This window comes from Cetorhinus maximus, chromosome 12 (assembly GCF_964194155.1).
Source record: "Cetorhinus maximus chromosome 12, sCetMax3.hap1.1, whole genome shotgun sequence".
Taxonomy (NCBI): domain Eukaryota; kingdom Metazoa; phylum Chordata; class Chondrichthyes; order Lamniformes; family Cetorhinidae; genus Cetorhinus; species Cetorhinus maximus.
The window spans coordinates 24,468,906-24,490,501 of record NC_135890.1 but is presented as its reverse complement, the minus strand read 5'-3'; the positions used below and the strand labels follow the sequence as shown (position 1 = coordinate 24,490,501).

Below are 21,596 nucleotides of genomic sequence, written 5' to 3'. Positions count from 1 at the left end.
TTCACCCCACAGCATAAACCAGGCGAAGAAAATACATTCCCAAACACAGACAAACACTACACCACACTGCAGCACTCCTGAGGTGCACGAGAAGGATAAAGGTATGAAAAAATAACTGGTTTTTAAAAATCCAAAACGTTTTCTTGACATAACAAGCTACAGAAGAATTTGTTCATTACCAGAGATATTTCAATTGCATTTCTACAACTGTATATTTTACACTGATTTTTAATACTTTATTATTGTGTTGTAGTGTGCAAGCCTGCGTTCTGTATTAAAAATAGAGAAATTTCCATCTACAAGAAAGTACTTTCAATTTATGGACCCTCAAGTTTCCCTATATTGTACATTATTTCCTCATGAATTATAATCATTAGCAATGGGCATCTGCCAAATAAGGTCATAACCAATGAAAGAGAATGTGCACAGAGATTGCCACAAACCAAGTCCACTATGAACCACTGAAAACCCTAGAGCTGCAACCCTCCCTGAATGTATAGTTGTCATTTGGGTTTCAAAGCAGTTCCAATATACTCTGCTAAAAGAAAATGGAACCCACAACAAATCTATAAAAGGACTTTACTGTAAATCACAGAAAATGCTGGAAATACTCAGCAGGTCTGGCAGCACATGAAGAGAGAAACACAGTTAACATTTCAAATTGATGGCTTCCTGTAGTATTGGAAAAAGTTAGAGATATAATGGGTTTTAAACAAGTGCAGAGACAGGGAAATGTGGGAAGAGGGAAGTACAAAAGAGAAGCTGATAGGGTGGAAGGCAGGAGAGAGTAAATGACAAAAATAGATGATGGTGCAAGATAAAAGGAAATTGTGAATGCACAAGGCAAGAAACAAAAAAAGGGTCTAGGGCAGGTGTAAGTGGGAAAAACAGAATCAATATGAATAGCCGCTATCCAAAAAAAAGGCAGCAGAGATTATGATCTGATATTGCTGAACTCAATGTTGGGTCGAGAACACCTAATTAAAAGATTAAGCACTGTTCCTCGAGCTTCACTGGAACAATGTAGGAGGCTGAGGAAAAGAGGTCACAGTGGGAGTGAGGCAGAGAATTAAAATGACAGTCAACTGTAAGCCTGGGGTCATGCTTGCAGACTGAAATAAATTGTCCTGCTAAATGGTCTCCACAAGTGGATGAGCCCATGTCATGAGCAGCGAATACAGTTTACTACATTGAAAGTACAAGTAAATAGCTGCTTCACCTGGAAGAGCCTTGGATGGTGGGAAGGGGGAGTGTAAAAAGGTAGGTGTTGCATGAGGAGAGGGGGTATAGGGGTAATTGAGGAATGGAACAGGCTAACACAGAGGGCACGGCTCCTTCAGAATACTGAAAGGGGAGGGGAAAGATAGGTTTGGTGGTAGTGTCAGGCTAGAGGTGGCAGAAATGGACGATGATCTGTTGATGGGTTGCAAAGTTGGGGAAAAGGAGACCCTTATCATGGTTCTGAGAGGGAGAGGAGGAAGTGAGAGCAACACTGTAGGAGATGGAACAGACACAGCTGAGGGCCCTGTCAATCATGGTCAGCATGGTTTGGGGGTGGGGGGGGTGGGAGGCAATCCCCAGTTGAGGACAAAGGAAGACATATCAGAAGCACTGATGGAAGGTGGGATGATCAGAACAGATGTCACAGAAAGGAAAAACGAGAATGGAATAGAGTCTATAAAGGAAGCAGGGTGGGAGGGAGTATAGTAAAGATAGCGGTGGGAGTCAGTGGGTGTACAGTTGATATTGGTTGATAGCCTATTACACAAACGGAAACAGAGAAGTCAAGAAAGGGAAGAGTCGGAGATAAATCATGTGAATTTTTTTATTTATTCTTTCACAGGTGTGGGCATTGTTTGCTAGGCCAGCATTTATTGCCCATTCCTAATTGCCCTTGAGAAGGTGGTGGTGAGCCACCTTTTTGAACCGTTGCAGTCCATATGGTGTAGGTACACCGACAATGCTGTTAGGAAAAGAGTTCCAGGACTTTAACCCAGTGACAGTGACGGAACGGCAATACAGATCCAATCTGGATGGTGTGTAACTCGGAGGGAAATTTGCAGGTGGTGGTGCTCCCGTGCATCTACTGCCCCTGTCCTTCTAGGTGGTAGAGGTCACAGGTTTGGAAGATGCTGTTGAAGGAGCCTTGGTGAACTGTTGCAGTGCATCTTGTGGATGGTACACACCGCTGCTACTGTGCATCAGTGGTAGAAGGAGTGAGTGTTTAATGTAATGGATAGGGTGCCAAACAAGCGGGCTGCTTTGTCCTGGATGTAGTCGAGCTTCTTGAGTGTTGTTGGTACTGCACTCATCCAGGCAAGTTCAGAGTATTCCATCACACTTCTTTTAGCTCTTTTTAATCAACACATAAAATGTCTTTCAGCACCACAACACAGGTATATGAGGGGGAATTTTAAGCTATTGATTCGAAGACAAGAGCTCAGCACTAGAACGCAAACACACACACGCACAATATTGTACTGACAAAAAAAATGGTCCTACTGCTGCTTTCCAAGCAAAGTAGTTCCACAATTCACAAATGCCACTTGTACTCCTTAATTTGCATGCAATATTGGCCTGGAGTTTAAATTAAAAGAATCAAACATAATTTACTGGCATCAAGCAATATACATGTGACATAGGTTTGTTATTACAAGAGTCAAATGCCATTATTAAGGCTTTAAAGCTATGCCAATAATACTCAATGTTTCCAACAGAACAAAATCTCTTCTTTGTGCGGCTTGACCTAATGACATGATCAAAGCACAGAATGGATGAAAAGGTGAAAGGATAAGCAACTGAACAGGCACCAAGCACACCCTTATCAGTTAGCATGGAATCTCTTACAGACAGGAACAAATATCATCTCTTTCTGATGGCTCAGTGGGTAATTACAACATATGGTGTAGTACAGGGCTATATAGATCAGGAAGGTGATAGAACAATAATGCAAATTAGCAACAGGAGCCATCATGCTTATGGGACAAAAAGTCCATCAAGTACTGTCATACCCAAGTGACATTACAAGTACATTCTGTCTGAATGGTTCAGGTGCCTCAAAACTACAAGGAATCAATTAGTTTACAAAGAAAACTCCCATTCACAAGGAAGAAAGCACACTTCAACTTTGCAGAGGTATATAGTTAGTGGTACATTCTTCAGAAAATATTTAAACCAAAATTAACCACAAATTAGATATTTTTAAATCAAATTCTGCCAAGCACAAATTATAGGAAATGCCAACAAAAAGGCCAACATTTCTAAAAACAAATATTTTAGTATAAAGCAACACAATAATCACCGTGACAGATGCAATGGTGTATAAACACAAATAGACACAAAATGTTTTTAAGAACTATTATACCAGTGCTTTGTAGTATTAGCCAGTGAATAAAGTCCTTTCTTTCTGCCTAAGACCAAACAGCCGTTACCAGATCCAACAGCAGCAGCAGGAGGAGGAGGAGCTGCATCAATCTCCACAAATACACACCACTCTCTGCACTACTCACTTTTTATGAGCCTTCTCTTTCTTTCCTTTCGGTCTCCTCTTTCGAGCTTGAATAGCCAGGACTGACAAGACAACAAAAGAATAAATATATACAAATATGATTTTTTTTTTAAAAACACCTCTCAACGATCAAAAAAAAACAAACACACCCGGCAATCATATAATATAACGAGGTTTGCTTATATTCTCAATGTGTATTTTTTTTACAAAAGTGACTGATGTTTAAATGGACTGACGCGTTATTCGTATTTTTTCCTCACCTTTCCTGGAACTCATTTTCCAGCCGGGATTGTCCTCGCGGAGCCGGGCGCAGGCGCAACCGTCAACTTCCCGACGCTCGAGCGCAGGAAACTGGGCGACCGGTACACAGCTGACGTCACGAGCCATACATGGGAGCTGTGAAGTTAAGGGGCCTGCAATATTTATTTAAACATTGAAAATGGAAAGGTAGCATTACACCTTAACTGTGTTTGTGTGTCCTTTAAACATAAAGTTTCCTCACAAGGCAGCACGCATATAAACAAACCAACTTTAAAAATCCATAATTTAGACCTGAATATATTATGTTTTAATATAAATATTAATTCTAATGATTAATTTATATATTAAACATAGACGTTTCAAAGGTGAACAGCAATGTATATCCGGTATTTGATGCACTGTTTATCACACTCACTTCCTTATTGTTCTTTTTTTGTCAAAAGACATTGGCCAGTGCAGTCAGTGGTGTGGACTTGTTGTACATGCCTCTTATAACCATAGAAAAGTTACAGCACAGGAGGCCATTCGGGCCATCTTGTCCATGCCAGCCTGAGGACACCCAGGTGCCCTTTCTAATCCCACCTTCCTGCACCCGGCCCAGAGCCCTGCAGCTTACAGCACTTAAGGTGCAGATCCAGGTACTTTTTAAAAGAGTTTAGAGTTTCTGCCTCTACCACCAACTTGGGCAGCGAATTCCAGACACCCACTACCCTCTGCGTAAAAAAGTTCTTCCTCATGTACCCCCTACACCTTCTGCCACTTATCTTGAATCTATGTCCCCTGGTTCTAGAATTCTCCACCAAGGGAAACAATTTTATCCTGTCCACTCTATCTATTCCCCTCATAATTTTGTACACCTCAATCAAGTCACCTCTCAGCCTTCTTTGTTCTAAGGAAAATAACCCCAACCTATCCAATCTCTTCTTGTAGCTACCATGCAGTTCTCTGCAGAGCAAGCCAATCAGTCCCATTCGCTGCCTCCCCTATCCCCATAGCCCTGCAAGTTTACTTCCCTTAAGTGCTTATCCATTGATCATCAAAGAAAGGCACTATATAATGGAGCTTCCTTTCATCAGTCACTCTTCTTCTTCAACTGTATTTATTGTGCAGCACTGATGCTTAGTTTTGCTTCACACCAGCCTTTCTTCAACTGTTCTTCAACCTGTTTCCTGTTCATGTATATCGTCCATTGAAAGTGTTTTACAGGACAAATTAGAAAAGATTTAACCTAATTTCTGATACATTCTGTACATGACCAACATTTGATTTACAAGGTTTTCTGCCATATGTCATTTTTTGAAACTTTACACAAATTAAGGGGGTGGTAGAATCTAGAAAAGTCATTAGACAAACATTTTCTATTCTCTTTTTACAACAGTATTCAATACTATTTCTGTAATCTCCTCCAGCCCCACATCCCTCCGAGATACCTGTGCACCTCTAATTCTGGCCTCATTGAGCATCCCCCATTGTTACTCACTCTACCATTGGTGGCCATGACTTTAGTTGCATAGTCCCTAATCTCTGGAATACCCTCTATCTCACTTTCCTTCTTTAAGAGACCCATTAAAACCTACAATTTTGACCAAGATTTTGGTCATCTGACCTAATATCTCCTTGTGTGGTCCAGTATCATATTTTGCTTTATAGTACTCCTGTGAAATGCCTTGGGATTTTTTTTACTTTAATGGCACTCTATAAATATAAATTGCTGTTGTATTGACATTGCCACTGCAGGTCTTAGGAACAGGTGTAGGCCAATCAGACTCTGGAGCCTGCTGCACAATTCAGGTAGGTCATGGCTGACCTGCATCATAACTCGATTTAATTTTCTTGGTTCCATATCTTTAATACTCTTGCCCTTAGCACAGTGCCTCCCCACTTCTTTTGTTACTGCTCTTGAGTTTTGGCCCACAGCATACACAGTGTCAGATCCAGTGATTACTGCAGGAAGTATATGGGGAATCAATACCCGCTGCACTGAAGGTGTCAGGGATGGGTCCTGAGTGTTCCTGATTCTGTGGATTTTTGCCAGGAAATGTTGACTTGGCCTTTAAAACACTAATTTTCAGCATAAAATGCTAAAAGATAGTATAGGTGATGTTCTCAGATTTTCTGTGGTCCAACTTTAGAAATCTAACATATTGGTTCGGAGCAACTTGCAGGAGGGCCTTCTTAATCACCAGCCCACATTGAAGAGCCCTATTAAAGTTTTTCTGAGATTTTGGTCAGGCTGAAAAACTTGGACGCAGAATCACACTCAAAGTACAACACTCAGTTCTTTAAATACGTTTAAAAAAAGAGATAAGTCTGATAATGCAACATAAAATTGGGAGAAATAGATTAAGTACACAAATGGTTCAAAAGATTGAGCATTCATACGTGTTGGTTTAAGCTTATTTTTCTCCAAGATCTGCTTCCCTTTCCCAATCCATTCCTGATCACTCAGTTACTTTTCATTGCCCTTATGCCTGCCAACATTGCTAATGTCTCTTTTTGCTCGGGAACTATTCCCCCTTCTTTCAGAACTACTCTCTCAAAACCCACTTCAAAAATTACACACCATCTATTTGAAATACCATACCACCTCTCAACACCCTTTTCTTACAAAGGACAGCAAATGAGACATTGGCTCCTCTTCCACACCCATCTGTCTCAAAACTCTTTAGAATTCTTCAGCACAGCCTCCATCCTTCTCATAGCACCTCTGTAATTGTGACTGCAGTACGTTAACCCTACATGTTCTCTGACATATCCTAGCCTTTGATATGGTCACTAATCAATAATGGTATCCTCCTCCAGTGCAGTATTTGTCCCATGCATGTGTCACTAGACACATGTATCTAATTAAGAATCCAGATATGGCTAATTACATTAAACAATATTTATCTCTCAATCAACATCACTAAAACAAAGCATCTGGTCACTCCCACATTGTTGTTTGTGGGCGCTTGCTGCGTGCAAATTGGCTGCCACTTTTCTTACTTCAAGTCTACTTCGACATAAAGCACTTTGGGGCATTCCGAAGTCATGAAAGGCACTATATAAATGCAAGTTGTTCTTTCTATTAATCCTAAAATAACTTTGAAGCAACTAAAGATTTCCAAAGTGGTCCTTTTCTGTTTAAAACATTGCTGTTATTTAGTTTGTGTAGAGGAAATGTGCCACCATTGAGTCCCACACTCAACGTTTCTGTTGATTTCATTGGGCTACGCCTTCTTGATGAACACAGTTCTGTTTATTTCAATCAGATCGTAATCTGTACTACCCCTGCTCTGACAAAGTATTTGCAGCTCCTCTCACCGTTTTTCATCTAACCCCCACCAACATATCCGCTTTTAGCTTTTTGTTTTTATCTCCTAAACCTTTCTGCCTCATGTGTTGAGCTAGCTTCCCCTTGAATGCATCTATACCGTTGACGGAGAAGCGATGTTTGGAATCAGTCTGTATTGAGAGAACAACTCTCGCGTCTAGAGGATTTGCAATCAGCCATTGCTTTTTCTCCGTTTTCTCACAAAACGTCACTTTATTTTTGGTGATATGCAATCGACTGACAACCCCTTCCTTCCTTCCGGTTTGCTCTGCGAGGACCAACGGCAGAACGTAATACGTCACAAACACCAATGGTTGCGTCATGCCGTAGGCCTTCCCAATGATTGACCAATCAGCGTTCCGGAAGTGGGCGGGGTTTGGTGTTGCCAGAGCCTTGTCGGGAAAGGTCCACGTGTTTCTTGTGTGTATCCTGGGCGCGGGTCTGGAGGCTGGTGTATGTTGTGGTGAGTGATGTGAGATACACTGTGTCTTTACCTCATGTGCCGCGACATATGAAGCGCCGGATTCCTAAGCAGTGAAGTGGCGTGTCGGTGCCATTAAGGAATATTCAATGCGACATCATGTGAGGAGCTGAGGCCCTGTTATAATGTGCCGTGTTTTGCAGCCTTCATCCTCTGTCGGGAAAAGGTTCTCTGAAGACACTGTCAGAAAGGGCAGTTAACACTGTGTATCGGATAACAGCTTTTGCTTATAATTTATACATGCATAAGCCATCTAACAAATAATTATGAGTATCAACAAATATAAGATGTTGCACGGTATTAGTATAAGTACTATATCTAACTGGAGGAGTGCCGGTTTCAGTGATTTGAGAAGGGATCTAGTACAGGTGGATTGGAAACAAAGATTGGTCAGAAAACAATAATTGAGCAATAGCAGGTTAAGATAGAGGTGACACTTTAGATACAAACCAAGCATTGTCCCATAAGGAAGAAAATTGGCCATCAAAAGCTAGAGCTGTCAGGATGACAAAGGAAATAAGGTTAATGACTGACATCAGTTACAGAATACAGGGTGAAACAAGTATATAAGAAGGGCAAAGAGAAAGTATGAGAAATATTTAGTGGGTAGCATGAAAGGAAATCCCAAACTCGTTCATAAACTTATAAAAAGTAGAAGGAATGGTGTAACTGATTAGGGCAAAATGGAAATAATGCTGTGGAGGCAGAGTGCCTGCCTGATGTACTGATGCACTTTGCACCTATCTTCACAAAATAATAGGATGGAATTAATGTTGCAGTAGATGAGGGGAGTAGAGATATTTGATATAACAGAAAGAAAGGAAGTACTAAATAGGCTGACATCATGTAAATGTTACACTCCTGCTCAAAAAAAGGGAGAGGGATAATTGCAAGCCAGCAATCTAATGCCAGTGGCGGGAAAACTATTGAGACAATTTTCAGCTATAAAATTAATTCTTACTTGGAGAATTATGGAATAATAAGAGACAGCCAACATACATTTGTTAAAGGCAAATCCTGTCCCACAAAGGTAATTGAGATCTTTGCAATAAGAGAGGGTTGATGAAGGTATGCAATGATTGTATATATGGACTTTGATAAAGGCATTTGATAAAGTATTGCATAACAGACTTCTTGGTAAAATAGAAGCACATGGTATTTAATGAATGTTGGTAACTTGGGTATGTAATTGCCTAAAGAACGGGAGACAGAGTGGTGGTGAATGGATGTTTTTCTGACCTGAGAGAAAGGCACTGCTGTCCTCCAGGGGTCTGTAGCGAGACCATGCTTTTCTTGTTTATATAAAAATGACCTGGATTTGGATATACAATTTTGAAGTTAATGGATGATACTCACTATTTGCTAATTGCCAAGTTTTGTATGATATTAATAGATTTCAGGAAGACATAGACTGGTGAAATGGACAAACATGGTATAGGCAACTTAGTGCGGATAAGTGTGAAGTGATCCATTTTGGTAGAAGGAATAAGGAGAGACAATTTTATAAAGTGTATTTTGAAGAGACCCAGGGCACATATTCACAAATTCTTGAAGGTGGGAGGGCAAGGTGATAAGGCAGGGAAGAAAATATATAGGATACTTGGCTTCGTAAATAGGAACATTAACTTCAAAAAGCAGTTATTCTAAACCTTTACAAGTCACATTTTTAGCCTCAGCTAAAATATTGTGTGGAATTCTGGACACCAGACTTTAGGAACTATGTCAATGCCTTGGAGAGTGTACAGAGGACATTTACCAGGGAGCGGGACTTCAGTTATGTGGGGAGACTGGAGAAGCTTGGATTGTTCCTCTTAGAGCAAGGAAGCTTGATGAGACATCTAAAAGAGGAAATTGAAAATTGATGAGGGGTTTAATAGAGCAAGTGGGGAGAAATAATTTCTTCTGACAAGTGAGTTGGTAGCCAGTGGTTGTAGATGGCAAAAGAACTAGAGGGAAGATGAGGAGAAATTAATTCACAGGAAGGGTTTGTCTGATCTGAAACAGAATACCAGGGAAGGTGGTGAAATCAGATTCCATTGGAACTTTGAAAAGATTGTTGGGCATGTATTTGAAAATAACTCATTTGCGGGGTTAATGGGAAAAAGCTGAGATGTGGGAATAAATTTGACAGCTCTTTCCAAGAACTGGGGTGCAGCACCTTCTGTGCTGCATCATGCTGTGAATATAAGAAATCATTATTTTACAGAGAGGTTAGATATAAGTGTAACATATATTCAGCCCTATTTAGTTCACAGACAGATTACTTATAATGTGAAATTAAGATGTTTATTGGATTGTAATTACTTTTTGGTATTAATGCATGGATATAGTTGATTGAAGGTCATGGTGAGGTTAGAAATAGTGTAGGGTTAAATTAGTAGAAGGACTTCTGGGTTAGATATGGGATGGGGAAACCCTGTATTTGAATCAGGAAGAGGTCATGTGTGTGTTACTGAATCTTTCACAAACCAATTTGTCATTTTAGGACCTATTAATTTAGAAACACCTATTTACAATCAGCATATTAGGTTCAGCTAGTGGGAAGCTTTTATAAGGACAGTTAAGGCAACAATATTCTACCATGACAAAATGGCTGCATGGATTGCTGGAGACAGCAGACTCGCAGGTGCTATATTTGCTTACAAAGCTGCCTATCCAAGTTTGATCACTTGCTCATTGAAAAAAAATGCTATTTGCTCATTGCCTAGAAGCTAATGGTAATGTCTTGAGAAAATCCATTCTGACTTTAAAAATGCTTTATTAAAAGACATCTGCCTGTGAAGTGTAAGTGAAGTTAAACACTCAATCCATAGGGCTTGAACCTTTATCTTTGCACAATGTGGTGCTATGGGTAGGTGCTTCAGCAGCAATGTCTTTGCACTATGAAGTTGGGATTATTAAAATATACACGCTCATGAACTATTAATTTCCTTCAATACCATGCATTATCCCTTAGACTGTTATGCAATCTTCAGTTACTATTATGGATATTTTTTAGAGGAGACATAAATCTGATTTCAGAATTTTAAGCCAGGAAATATTCCATATCCTTGTTGTAAACTAATTAAAATGTTGGATTTTTGACTGAATTTTTTTATTCTTTAGGATTTTGGAACTTAACCTAGCTTTCAGAAAGATATTTGGTCATGTGCCCATAAAGGTCTGTCAGTTAACAAAGATATGGACTGACTTTGAAAAAAATAGTTGCATCTACACACTCTTGAACGATGGAGCCGGAGGAAGCAAACAATTTAGCTATAAAACGTTCTCTGGTTGAAGATGGTGAGGAGCGAACTGAATCCGAACAACATAAGAAGATCAAGCTTTCAGAAACTGGTATATCTTCCGATCAATCTGGTACAGGTAAACATACAGAAATAATTGAGGGTGGTTTGCAAGCCCTCCATTCTAGACCAGATGAGAATAATGAGAAAGAAGATGAGGAAGAAATAGATAATGCTGCACATGTGGAAGATGAAGAAGGTGATGGAGACAGCTTTGCTGATATGATGAAATATAGCTTGATCGAACAAGATGTTGGAATCACAAAGTTTGTCAGCAGTCACCACGGTTTCTCAGGAATTCTGAAGGAAAGGTAAAGATGGTCATCAGTTGAGTTGGTGTTTTATTAAAGTGGAATTAAATGAAATGGAAATGAAATTCATGTCCCATTATGTATGGAGTCATCATTACTCTCCTTGCGTCTGCTTAAATGTCCACTAATGAACATATTTGGTGCTGATGCCTGTCAATTAACTGATGTAGAAGTCAAATGATATGCATTCACATAGTTCTATGCCCACTGCTATACGTTAAAAGGAAACTTATTTAGTAATTAATCTTAACTAAGTTATATTAAAACTTTCTTTTAAACTCTGCAATTTGTCCATGAAAATGATGTTTACTGCATAACTGTACAATATTGCAGCTAAACATACCATTCTGCAAATTCAAACTTTGACTTGTTTTGAGCAGAAATCCATGGTAATTGAAGAGTTCATTACAATATTTATAAACGTTGTTGATAGTAGAGAAAAGGAACCTGGGGTTATATTTGCTTCCAGGATGATCCTAGAATATGGTAGTTTTGATAGAAGACAGCTTGATGCAGCTGAACCAAATCTGATGATGAATAGCTAAGCCAGTTGGGCACCTGGTGTGCTCAAGTTTGTGTTCCATATCATTTCAGTATGGATAATCCTTTTTTTCAGATGATTAATTTCTTGCAGTGCTGTTTAAAGTGTATTCACATCAAATCTAAGTAGAATCTACTGTTGATTCAAAGTAGATTGTTGCTTGAAAAAAATGGATCCCACATTAGCTACTACCATTAAATGGATAGAAGTCGTTTTTATTCTTATGCTTTCTAAATTTAAATGATCAGATATTTCAAATGAATTTATTCAAATTAAGAGGCGTTAGCTTTTGCAGTAAAATGTCCTTGTGAATTCTTTCTTCAACATCAAGCCTCAAACCTACTACCAAGTATAACTGAGTAGCATCACAAGCATCTTAGTTAAATTAACATATTGAGATAATTATAAATCATGGATGTTGACATTCCCTGATTAATTGTCTTTGTCGTGATGTGTCCTTGTTCATTGAGAATCTTCTGTGCTTTATCTTAACCAGGTATTCAGATTTTGTTGTTCATGAAATAAACAAGGAAGGGAAGATAGTTGTTCTGGATGATTTGTCTGTACCAGCTGATAATGAGGTAAGAACTAATTTAGCTTTTAGCACAGAAGATGTTGGGCATCAAAATAACTTTTCTGATAAGTTAGTGCATGAAAGCACATTGAACAGTGTAAAAGTACTACACTTAGCTGCCAAATCAGCTAATTTGTAATAGCAACTATGGCACCTAAGTACATAGGGGACGATTACTGTAAGCAAGTTTTCTCTTCAATAAAATTCCCAAAATCTTGATGTGAATACAGCAGTGTTTAATATAGAGGAGTTTACGTGGATTCGTTATTGAGTGTATATTGCGTAGGCCATGGACATGAATGCATACTGGGCTGCTGGAAGTGAACTACATAGGAAAATTCCACTTATAAAGGGGAGCTATGCTGTGCTTAGGCATATACTGTGCACCTTAAGTGCCCAGCTCTCGCACTCCATAGGTACATTATCTGCATATGTAGTTTATTGCATCTGATATTTAATCTCTTCTATATTGTACAATCAGCTACTTAATATTAAAATCATTTTGTCTGTTTTCAACTTACTGAGAATTAAATTTATTCCATGTTTGTGAGGCTACGAAATGCAGTCGCTCAGCATTTTGATGCCTGTAGTTTTTGGTTAGAAGTGGTCCAGTAGAGAGCAAAAGGACAGTGAGGAAATAGATTTTAAAATAAGGCAAACGACTAATGATTCTTACTCATTGATTTCACCCCCACTTTAAAATTAGCTTCCAAATATCTTAGGATGTTTACTGGTAACTGCCCTTAGCTTATCCAAAATTTTTAACCCATATCTTGTGAATAAAATCCTAGTTGCTCAACACACATTGATTTTAAGATCTAAAAAACTTGGATGAATAGTGTTTGGGCGCTAATGCATGTTGCCTCTTAGAATGATGGAGGCACACAGTGATTTCTCTATGGCAACCTTAAAAGGTACCTAACAAAGGCCGTGCAACTTTCCTACAGAAGGAATAATCAATTCATTGAAAAACTGTTGAAAGGCTAACATTTGGGACTGGAAGCAAGACAACAGCCTGTCCTGTTAGCAACAGAAGGACATTCTTAATGAGGTAGATGGCAAGAGGTTAAAAAAAAAGCAAGTTATAATATAACTCTTCGTTTCCTTCTTTTAAATTTTTCTCTTGCTTCTCTCCCCCCCACCCCCCCCATGACCTTTGGGTAAATACCACTATATAAATGAGTCTATGACATCTTTAATGATCTTTTAGGAACCATCAGAGGACATTTTTTCTGTTTTGTCTGCTCAAGATAAGCAACGTTTAGAAGATCTTCAGCACTTTAAGAATAAGGAAGACTCTGTTGCGATAGAGGTATGAAGATAAGTTACTGTAGAATTACATAGATTATACAGCACAAATTTGGTTAAGCTTTTTTGTGCTGATATTTATAAAAACACATGCGTCTTCTCCCCTTCCATCTGCCTCATCTCAGTCTTTTAACATACCTTTCTATTGCCTTTACTGACATACTCGTTTAGTTCCTGTTCAAAAGCATTTAACCATATTTGCCTCAAACACTTCCTGTGGTAGTGAGTTCCACTCTAAGTAAGGAAATTTCTCCTTATTTCCTTATTGGATTTATTCGTAACTACCTTGTATTTATGACCCCAAGTCTTGGATTCTCCCACAAATGGAAACATTGTCTCACTTTTATCCTCTCCAATCCATTCATAATTTTAAAGACCGCCATCAGATCACCTGTAAGTCTTCTCTTTTCTAAAGAAAAGGAGCACCAACTGGTTCAATCTTTCCCAATAGCTGTAATCTCTCAGTTCTGTTATCATTCTTGGAAATCAGCTTTGCACTTTTTTAGCGCTTCCTTGTCCTTTTTATTGTATAGAGACCATTATTGTACTCTTAAGTATGGCCTGATCAGGGCCCCGATCAGTTTAAGCTCAACATAACTTCATTACTTATGAATTTTAGATCCTGTGCTGGCTGGTCTAATCTGAGACATTGCTTAACTGGGAGCCAATTGTAAAATTCTCATCCTTGTTTTCAAATTCCTCCATAGTTTCCCCCCTCCCTATTTCTGTAATCTTCTCCAGTGCCACAACCCTCATATCTGCACTCATTTAATTCTGGTCTCTTGAACATCCCAGATTTTAATTGCTCCACACTAATGATTGTGCATCTGCCAAAGCCTTAAGCTCTAGAATTCTCTCCCTAAATGTCTCCACCTCTCTATCTCTCTTTTCTCCTTTAAGGCACTCCTTGAAATCTACTTCTTTTAGTAAACTTTTGGTCATCTGCCTTAATACCCCCTTTTGTGCCTGTATATCAGATTTTTGCTTTGTAACGCACATGCGAAACACCTTGGGATGTTTTATTGCATTAAGGACACCAAATACAATTTGTTATTGAATTGAAAGATATTCAAGTTTATACCACTGGGACAATTAACTGTGCAAAAATGAGTGCTTTAAAGGCTATTTTTGCTATTAATTTAACAACAGTTAACAGATAAGTTAAAGGAAAAGAAGACTGCAAAGGCTCCCTTCCAAAATAATTTGGTCTTTATTCAGTGAAAATAAAATTTCTATTTGTTTTGAAACAGGTCTATAAAAGGAGGCTTTATTCTTTCTATTGCAGCTGGGTGGAAGAGCTTGCTTGTTAACTTGACGACTTTGTTGTAGAAGTGCATTACTAAACTGGAGTTAGACATCATCATTGGTAACTGGGGCTATATATTTGCCTTCTTGTTTCATTCTCTTCCATTTATTGCCTTGTTCCAGTTTAATTTTTTTCCTGTATGTTTCTCGTTCTCTCCGTCTTTAATATCAGATTGTTGAAGATACTAAAGAAAAAAGAACAGTTATTCATCAGGCTGTGAAGAGTCTCTTTCCTGGGCTAGAGACTAAAACTGAAGAAAGAGAAGGAAAGAAGTTTATTGTAGCCTACCATGTTGCTGGGAAGACTGCATTGGCAAGTAAGTTTTATACTGTCAAAGACCTTCATGGATTTGTCACTTGGCAAAATTCCTAAAACAAGGTTTTTAATGTAACTGTTGTAACACAGTGCTGGTGTGTGGCAAGTTCAAAATATGTTTGTCTTAAAACATTAAATTTGTCTTTGTAACATGAAAATGATCTGCTAACTTGAAGCACTGCACATTTGTTAACTGAGTTGCTTTTTGAATATTTCTCAAAAATAAGTCCTTTATAAAATTTATGAAACTTTAAGTCTAAATATTTTTGTTTAATCTTTATCTAAACAGTTTTGTTTGTGATGTTTTAGAAGATAATTTTCTTTACGCTACTTTCAGAATGCATAATATTGCTGGTATTCCAAAATTCTGTATGTGTTTTTGATTACAGCTTTTGCATGCATCCTGCATGTTTTTGTGCCCTTGGCCATGCATGTGTTTTTTTTTAAAGCATTAACTACATCCCTGGTAAAGTCATGCTGTTCCACATTGCTAGATTTTCACCTGTGTTACGCAATTTGTGCTGTTAGCTGAGTAGTAAATATTGGCATGGTTCTACATGTTGAATCACCAGCAAAATAAAATGGAAAGTATACAGCAAGTTAAGCAACAGCTGCTGTTGCAGGTCCTTGTACTCCTGAAGGCACAGCATTTAGTGGTGATTTAGGCATTTGCACCTTGATAACCCTGGAACAAGGGCTACAGTATGTCAATTAGCCATGCTTCTTGAATTGGTCAGTAACTTAGCTCTGGAAATATGTTGCTGGCTAAGCCATAAACATGAACTAGAGTAAAGAGTTACATAATTAGTAGCTCTGCCTGTTCTCTATTGAATTTAGTGATGGGAGTTAAGTTTGAAACCAATTCAGTAATGCAGTTGCATTGGTAGAAATTAGGATTGCTTGAGAAAGTCACTTGATGACTGCAAGCAGGACTTGGAGCTCAGTATAAAAAAAAAGGAAAAATGATTACTTAAATACTTTTCACATTGATACAAAAATTGACCGTGTGTTTGATGGCAAGGAAGAAAGCTGCAGACTTGCAGGAAAATATCAGTGGTCTGATCAGTGGGTAGATAAGTGGGAAATGGCACACAATCCAGAGAAGTGTGAGATCATACATTTGAGGAGAGTGAACATGGCAAAGCAATATGCAAGGAGGAAGAACAGAAAGGCGTAGGAGTGCATTTCCACAGATTCGTGAAGGCAGCAGGTCAAGTAGATGAAGTGTTTAAGAAGGCGGGGGGATACTTTCCTTTATTAGTCAAGGCTTGGATGTTAGAACAGGGAGGTTATGCTAGAATATATAAAACACTAGCTAGGCTACAGATAGCGTACTTGGTACAGTTCTCTTCACGTTCGAGGAAGAATGTTAATCCACCAAAGATACAAAGGAGATTTACAAGGATGTTGTAGGAATGGAGAATATTAGTTGTCAGGCAAGATTGGATAGGCTAAGCTTCTTTGGGACAGAGGAGGCTGAGGGGAGACCTAATTGAAGTAAGTTATGGGTCTAGATAGAATGGGTAGGAAGGCCCTGCTCCTTTAGCATAGAGATCAGTAACCAAGGATCATAGATTTAAAGTAATTGGCAGAAGTATTAGATGGGAAATTTTTTCACCCGGAGGATGGTGAGGATATGGCACTCTCTGTTTGAAAGGGTACGATAGGCAAAAAACACTTAACATGTTCAAAAGATGCTAAAGTATGCACTTGAAGTGTTTTAACCTATAGAGCGATGGGCCAAAAGCTGGAAAGTGGGATTAGGCTGTAATAGCTTTTCTTCAGCTAACACAGACATAATGGGCTGAGTGGCCTCCTTCTGCGCTATAAATTTTCTATGTTTCTATGATTTATTCTGGCACATTTCTGTTCATTTAACTTAGAATTACTCATTGCGAATCTTTGAAGAGGCACAGAGGCTTCATTTTCGATAACAAAAATATTTGGTGTTGGCAATGTTAAAACTGCCTTCTGATTAGAGATGATAAAAGCTGTTGCTCAAATGATTTAGAAGTTGAAATATTAAAATCTTCAGGTTTGGGTCATGGAGTATTGAGTTGGCAATTCACACATAATTCATTTTGCAGTAAATATCAGCTGCTTTAAAGGGATATCAGGTGTCTCTGTAACGATGAGAAGGTTGTGTTACTCCAAGTTCCTCTGATTAGTCTCCTTGTGACCTTTTGTAGAATAGCAAAAAGATTATCCTACCTTTTAGTTTCTATGACACAAAGGACATTTAAAGGGAAAAGTGGAGAAAACTTTTTTTTTGAGAAAAATGCTTGGTTTTGCATGCATGAGATTTAAATACATGGCTAATGTGTGAGGTGAGGTTTTCCATTTAATGTGTACACAACGTGGGTCCATAATTCTAACATTTTGCACTGTTGTCTTTATTTCCATTTAACAGTGTTTTAAATTCCAATCTAAACCCCAAACATATAGTACAGATTGTTGTAAGTAACTAGTGGTGTTAACTGCTTTTGAAGAAGTTCTTCCAATCATCACAAACTACTGCGACTTCAATTTATATAATAGTAATTTTTAAGTAAAATTGTTCAAGGTTTGTAAGCACTGGCTCCAAAGTTTAAGTCATGATGTGAGAGGCATGGCGTAAGGAATTGTAAATAAGTGGGAAGCTAATGGTTCAGCCTGGGACCAGGGAGGCTGCAGCATAGAATCAGGCCAGAAAAGAAGAGGCTTTTTGAGACAAGCCAATCTGAGAGGCTGCATGATCGGGTGATATGAGGGTAATGTAGACTAATGTCATCAACTCTTGAGTTTGACTGTCAGTTAGTTCACTTGCAGCAAAACAAACTTTGCAGAAGAGGTGAGTTCAGAATCAGAATTTCAGGGCTGCTTATTTTCATGGTTGTGGCCTAAACGTCAAGAATAATAGCACATGGTTAGCACAAATCAATCAAAAAATCAGATTTGTACATTCAGACAGTTTTTCATTAAACTGTATGAAAAGTAAAATAAGCACATTTGATTGGGATTTGGAAAAGCGGGAATTAAAATTTTCAAATGTTATTCTTCAAAAAGCATTGCATCATAAATTTAAATATTTTTTACAGTCAGGTTTGGCCACTGCTACTTGTATAATAATTAATCTTCAATTGAGTTGACTTTTGATTTAATAGTTGGTATTTATCTCACTCTTCCACCTTCTAATTTGTCTTTGGGTAAAGTACTTTGCTAATGCCTGACCATTTTATCATGCTCAGTCTAAGAAAAGTGGCCAGGACTGCATCTGCCACGTTCAAAATGGCAAGACAACAGGAGGATTAATTACTCCCATTTACGAAAATCTTGGAAGTATTTACAATGACAGCAATTACGTCACTACCGTGGGTTTTATGATCAACAGTTTGTGGCTTTCTGACATGAAAAAGTTTCATCAGTTTTTAAGTGTGTTTTTTGTATTTTTTTCACATTAGGATCTCCTATCCAAAGTCACCTGTCTCTAATATAGATGGGATGTAATATTTTGTATTCAATATGAAAAAATCTTGTCAATTTTTAGTGAAACCATGAACATATTGAGTAGCCAAAGAAAATTATAAGGATCCAAATAAGAAGAGGTGGGAAGGAATCTTGCAACAGATTGTTCTGATTTGGGGCAAAATGATTTTAGCTTTTAAAGAGAAGGGTAAGAACTATCTCACTAAGATTTTTGACAAATAAATTAAATGCATCTAGTAAGAGGATCTATTAACTAGTAAGTTTGGAAAACCAATTCTTGATATAGTTTAATCCTGCAATTATGAAGATGGACTTTGAGAGAGAAGGGTTTCTAAGATATCCCTGAAAACACATAGACACAGGCAGCCTGCCAGGATTCCGGAAAGGGAGCAGCTAGAGGCCGAAAGTCTCTATGATTCGCTGTGCAGGAATGCGAGTGGGAGCTCACACTCGGATAGAAAAGATCAAATTCATGAGAGTTTGAAACGAGGCTGGAAGATTTGCCTAGCTGCTTCTCCTAGAGGTAGAATCGCCAGGGAAAACCCTCACCATGAAAGATAGTTCTGAGATGAAAAGTTACCAGGCTGGGAAAGGAAAAGAACAGAAGTAAACCTCGAGAGCTAAAAAATCACTTTGAACTGGTTTCAGGAGAATTAAATGTTTACTTAAAAGGATAGTGTAAAGTATAACTAGAGTGGGATTTTCAGTTGTGTTAAAAGGGAAAAGTTCTGTATAAGTTGTCTACTGAATTAGTCAATGGTGCTTTTAGTTTGTTCATTCCAGTAAAAGTCTTAAAACGTGAAATCTTGTGTAATCTTTTCAGCTATTCATTGCAAGTTTGAATATCTTCTGTAAAGATTACCAGTCTCTAAGGAGATCGTAACAAATGCAAGATGCCCATTACCTCATGGAAGCATGTAATCTGAAGGTGGTTGCTGAATGTAGAGTGTAAACCTCTGATAAAGAACGGATAGGGCTGGTTAATGAGCAGTGGAGCATATTTCCATAGAGGAGAGAGGACAGAGCCCTGGGTAACTTAAATTACTTGAAAAGGTTTATATGATTATCCATAGCTACAACAGAGGGAGCGTGATTTGAGATGAAACTAGATAACCATGGGAATAATGTTCATGGAAGATCATATGATGGTGGCTTGTTTTGGAAGTGCTTTAAAGTGATCTAAAATAATTATAGATGATTTGCCAGGACATTCAAAAGCAAAGTTTGAGGTGATCAACAGCCAGATGATTGGAACAAACATGCTAAAAACCACAGTCACAATCATGTATAAGGCTATGATCTTCAAAGTGGAGGGTAATCTGATGACCAGCAGTAGCTTCCGTAACTTTGGAAAATATCGGTATTTGATGGGAAGGAGATCAAAGCAGAAATGTATTGTACACATTACTGTCAATGTATTGTCTCAAAAAACTGCAGAAACTCTATTGCCTTGGTGCTTTGAATCTCCCATTTAGAAAAAAATTGCTTGGGCACAATTTGCATTGCACCTTCGCATTGACAGGCCGAAGAGCCTGGTTGGCTGACATACATTAAGTGTTGAAGCCTCGTGAGAGTATTGTGTTCATAATTGGTTTAACTCAAGTTTGAATGTATGGTAATGAGACAACAAAGCTATTTTCAGACACTGAGTTTGACTGCGAAGTTTTTCACCAATCTTTCGTGACACATGTACAATTCACTTGCCATTGGAATTTGTAATTGGGGTGTTGTGAATCACTTGGCTGGTTATTTTATGTATGTGTTTTTTATTGCATTTAAATACATGGTATCAGCAAATATGCAGTACCAAGATGTTCCATTAACTCCTCTTGATAAACATGGTTTAGAATTTGCTGTTAATAACACAATCCAAGCTTGTATTATAGTGGCAGTAACAAGCACTAACCAGTTCTAACTTCTCTGTGTTGCAAATCCTCACCACAGAACACAGCAAATATTTTTCTAATATTAAAGAAAATGGCTATGCTTTTGTTATGTTTCATTTCTTTGTTTAATTTCTTCCCTCCTCCTGCTCTAAAGACATTGTAACCTGTGGGGGATGATTACATAGGGCTAAGGAGTCATCCACATAGTCATTCTTTGTGTATGAGCCTTGGCAGGCTGAACCTGTCCTCATCCCTCTTTGCAACGAGGGTTACTGAGATGGCCAGCAACAGTAGGAACCCTTGTTGTTTTTACCTTCTCAACTGGAGCAGCAAAAGGGACATTATGATTGGCTACCATGTCTCTGGTTGGAGATAGGATAAATATCCAGGATTTGTATTTCTAATTGGTAGTTTCTGACCTCCCCAGGCTGGAAATGCCCACATGGACATTGGATGATGTCAGATTTGGGCTTGGCTCTGTCTTCCTGTGGTTAGGTGGCCTACCAATACTGGCTTTGAGGCATGTAGCAGAATAACCTGGTGCATGTGGAATCACATCGCAAAATTGACCAGAGTGGTGAACAAAAAAAAATGTGGCTTATACTTGTATCCATTAGTGAATAGTAAACAATTAGGATGGTGGTTGACAGCTAGTCACTCTGTGCTTAGCCAGTTATTCACTGTTCTGAGGAAGCTCTTGCCCAACAACTTTTTGAATCTGGGATGTGAACATTGGCCTAAATTTGTTAACTTTGAAATTTGAGAATTGACATTGAGATTATGGCTCTCCCTCGGCACTACACTGAAGTGTCAGCCGAGGTTACATGTTTGGTTGCAACTCGGATGACAATGTTACCAGTTAGGTTGCTTCCACTGCAAGTGTGACTCATGAGAAGGAGATGAATAAGAGAGATATATCACTCTGGCCAACCTCTCTAAAATAGTTCTATGGATGAGGGATTACAGTTACATGGATAGACTGTTGTTGTCCTTAGTGCAGAAAAGGAAAGAGAAACTATTTCCAATGGTTGAAAGGTCAATAA

The 21,596-nt window shown here is 38.5% G+C and overlaps 2 protein-coding genes across 8 annotated transcripts in view; one reads left to right on the top strand and one right to left on the bottom strand.

Annotated features, from left to right (window-relative positions):
* The window catches only part of srpk2 (SRSF protein kinase 2), a 252,861-nt gene extending 245,528 nt beyond the window's left edge, over window positions 1–7,333 (bottom strand). For 2 of the 5 annotated variants that reach the window (XM_078553207.1, XM_078553206.1), the window contains exons 1-3: window positions 7,183–7,292; window positions 3,769–3,921; window positions 3,510–3,570 (exon numbers count right to left, since the gene is read on the bottom strand). In XM_078553207.1, coding sequence (XP_078409333.1) covers window positions 3,510–3,570; window positions 3,769–3,895 — 188 coding nt within the window. In that variant the 5' untranslated portion in view covers window positions 3,896–3,921; window positions 7,183–7,292. Of the gene's footprint in view, window positions 1–3,364; window positions 3,384–3,509; window positions 3,571–3,768; window positions 3,922–7,182 lie in introns of those variants that run through there. The other 3 variants (XM_078553211.1, XM_078553209.1, XM_078553210.1) reach the window with 3 other exon arrangements.
* A 108-nt stretch (window positions 7,334–7,441) lies between these two features.
* The window catches only part of pus7 (pseudouridine synthase 7), a 45,917-nt gene continuing 31,762 nt past the window's right edge, over window positions 7,442–21,596 (top strand). For 2 of the 3 annotated variants that reach the window (XM_078553191.1, XM_078553190.1), the window contains exons 1-5: window positions 7,443–7,545; window positions 10,669–11,158; window positions 12,196–12,280; window positions 13,484–13,585; window positions 15,059–15,203. In XM_078553191.1, the coding sequence (XP_078409317.1) occupies window positions 10,791–11,158; window positions 12,196–12,280; window positions 13,484–13,585; window positions 15,059–15,203 (700 nt within the window). In that variant the 5' untranslated portion in view covers window positions 7,443–7,545; window positions 10,669–10,790. Of the gene's footprint in view, window positions 7,546–10,668; window positions 11,159–12,195; window positions 12,281–13,483; window positions 13,586–15,058; window positions 15,204–21,596 lie in introns of all 3 variants that reach the window. The other variant, XM_078553189.1, reaches the window with a different exon arrangement.